Source organism: Ipomoea nil, unplaced genomic scaffold (genome assembly GCF_001879475.1).
Source record: "Ipomoea nil cultivar Tokyo-kokei standard unplaced genomic scaffold, Asagao_1.1 scaffold0103, whole genome shotgun sequence".
NCBI lineage: Eukaryota > Viridiplantae > Streptophyta > Magnoliopsida > Solanales > Convolvulaceae > Ipomoea > Ipomoea nil.
In genome coordinates, this window is record NW_017616531.1 from 187606 (window position 1) to 190691 (window position 3086).

The 3086-nt window shown below is 39.9% G+C and overlaps 1 protein-coding gene across 1 annotated transcript; it reads left to right on the forward strand.

The window, feature by feature from the left end:
• Positions 1-479: 479 nt before the first annotated feature.
• LOC109186961 lies at positions 480-2438 on the forward strand. Its single transcript, XM_019337161.1, has 2 exons — positions 480-1946; positions 2001-2438. The coding sequence occupies exons 1-2, from the start codon at positions 480-482 to the stop codon at positions 2436-2438; spliced, it is 1905 nt and encodes a 634-aa protein (XP_019192706.1).
• The last annotated feature ends 648 nt before the right edge of the window (positions 2439-3086 follow it).

Here is a 3086-nt window from a genome sequence, read left to right on the forward strand (position 1 = left end):
TACCTTCGACAATGAGGATGAAGAACAACAGACAAGAAGCAAAAGTTGGTGACATATTGTCGGATTTTTGGTCAAAGAAAATTTAGGTAAATTATATACATCTTAGGAATAACCATAGCTCTCTCTGTATTTTGATGGAGTCAGGTTGACAACTTATATTAGAAGTTTCATGTTTATTATTTTACATATTATTTTATTAATAAAACTTTAAGGGTGATATTTTATTCATCAATTTACTTAAAATAAATATTATAACTTTTTATATGGATTGTTTAATGTGTGTGATTCATGTTAGAGGATAAATATATAGAATAAAAGAGATGAGGCTAGCTTTGTAATTTTCCATCTTTCCATCTTTTGTCTGTTATAACCGCTGGTTATAAACCAGCCTTGGGGCCATCTCAGCAATAAGAATTCACTTTACCTTTCTCATCTTCAATGTCAATTGCAACTCATAAGCTTCCATAACGCCGTCCAACATGGTATCAGAGCGCCGATCGGGGACCTATGCCGCCGGCGTATCAGGCGTCGGTGAATCAGATCGAGAGGCGCAAGCAAGCTCACATCCTCCAGCTCACAACACTCCGATAACAGCTCCGCAGAGGAGCCTATTCACGCAGAGAAATCAAACTCCAAAAAACTTGGAGAATCCTCTGTTGATCAATGTCAACGAGAATCCGAATGCTATTCTGGTCTCACCTGCACTGACTGGAAGTCCGAACTATGGAACGTGGAGCATATCTATGAGGATTGCGCCGGCGAACAGTCAGCCGGAGTTTCCTGCTTGGCGGAGATGCAATCTGATAGTATGTTCATGGATTTTCAAGGCCGTGCATCCGTCTATTGCTCAAAGCATCATTCATATGGATAAGGCGAAAGATGTTTGGGAAGATTTGCGAAGAAGATTCTCCCAACGCGATCCACACCGTATATCAACTTTGCAGAGTCAGATCTATACGCTGAGACAGGGAAATATGAGTGTTAATGAATACTACACGAAGTGTAAAACTCTTTGGGAGGAAATGAGTGATTTGAGGCCGCTTCCTATATGTAAATGTGATCCAAGGTGCCACTGTAACGTCATAGATACAATACGTGAAGAACGTGAAGTTGATCTGGTAATCAGATTTCTCCAAGGACTGAGCGATGATTATACTAGTCTGAGATCAGGTGTGCTTGTGATGGATCCTTTGCCGGAAGTGTACAAAGTTTTTGTTATGGCAGAAAAGCTTGAAAGACAACTAAATCTGGAAAAATTGAGTCTAGGCAGCCTGGAGATAAGTCATGCCAATAGTGTGCAAGGTTCTCAACAAACAGAAGAAATAGTAGCTGCTATTAATGGCTATAATGGAAGAAGAAACACTGGAAACTATAACAGTAAGGGAACAACCAAATGCATTTTCTGTGGGATGACCAGACACATCATAGAGAAGTGCTACAAGAAGCACGGATATCCGCCCGGTTGGATACCGGGCTACAAGTCTGAAAACAAGCAGAATGCCTTTGCAGCATCAGTAGACACCAATAGCTCATCAACTGTTAATAATATAGCAGATTTGGGATTTACTGCTGAACAGATGCAAAAATTCATGGCTCTCTTTCAGTCTCAGTGCACACAAGGGGTTAGTCCTAACACCACTGCAACTGTATCTCTTGTACCAAACTTCACTAAAGGTGAATCTGCAAATGTAGGCAAGTATGTTACATCCCATGTTAATTCTATTTCTCTCTGCACTTCTACTTGGATACTTGATACCGGAGCAACCGATCATATTGTGTGTTGTCTTGACTTCTTTATTGATTATCAAGTAGTTACTGGGGCAGAGGTTAATCTACCAACTGGAACACGTGTGGCTGTTAAACATACAGGGAATATAAAGATTGGAAACAATCTTTGGTTGAAAGATGTTATGCATATCCCCTCATTTCGATTTAACATCATATCTGTTAGTAAATTACTCTGAGATACAACTCATAAAATGGTTTTTTCATCTGATCAGTGTGTGATTCAGGAGATTACTGGGAGAACGATTGGTATAGCTAAGCAGCATAGGGGGCTATATTTGTTGATGGATCCACATGAGCAAAGTGTTAATCTGCCTAAGCATTTTGCAATGTCTAGTGTTAGTACTGATATATGGCACCAAAGATTGGGCTATTTTCCAGTAAATAAAATGCATTTGTTGAAAGGTGTTTCCCTGCATTCTAATAAAACTTTAGCTTGTGATGTTTGCCACCTCGCCAAGCATAAACGTTCTGTTTTTCCTTTAAGCACTAGTACTACAAATGCATGTTTTGACTTGATACATGCAGATATATGGGGTCCATTTGTTGTTTCTTCCATGAAAGGTGAATTTTACTTCTTGACTTTGGTCGATGACCATTCGAGGTTTACTTGGATACACCTTATGCAACACAAATCTGAAGCAAGACCCTAATCAAAGGTTTTTATAATATGGTACTCAACGGTCCGGAGTTTAGTATGACAGATTTCTTTCATGAAAATGGCATCATTCATCAGCGGTCTTGTGTAGAAACTCCACAGCAAAATGCGATTGTTGAAAGAAAACACCAACACATACTTGGTATTGCTAGAGCCTTGCGTTTTCAAGCTCAACTGCCTCTTGATTTCTGGGGCCATTGCGTTCTGCATGCCACATTCATAATTAATCGGCTTCCATCACCGGTTATACAAGGGCTCACTCCCTACTGCAAGTTGTATGGCAAGGATGCCAATATTGATATGCTCAAAGTCTTTGGTTGCTTGTGCTATGCTTCCACGTTATCTCGTGGCATACATAAACAAGCTCCTCGCAGCAGGAAGTGTGTTTTTATTGGTATGCCGGCCAATGTTAAAGGATACATCTTATACGACATTCAACAAAGATCTACTTTTGTGTCTCGGGATGTAATCTTTTATGAGAATCAATTCCCATATGCCAAAGAGTCTCCTCAAGATGAATCAGCCACAGAGACACTCATTCCTTCACTGCCTAATATTCCTGTTTCCATACCTATATCTTATGAGCAGATTGGGTCGAAGCAGGTCCATAATGCTATGCCTAACATTGGGCTTAATATAGACA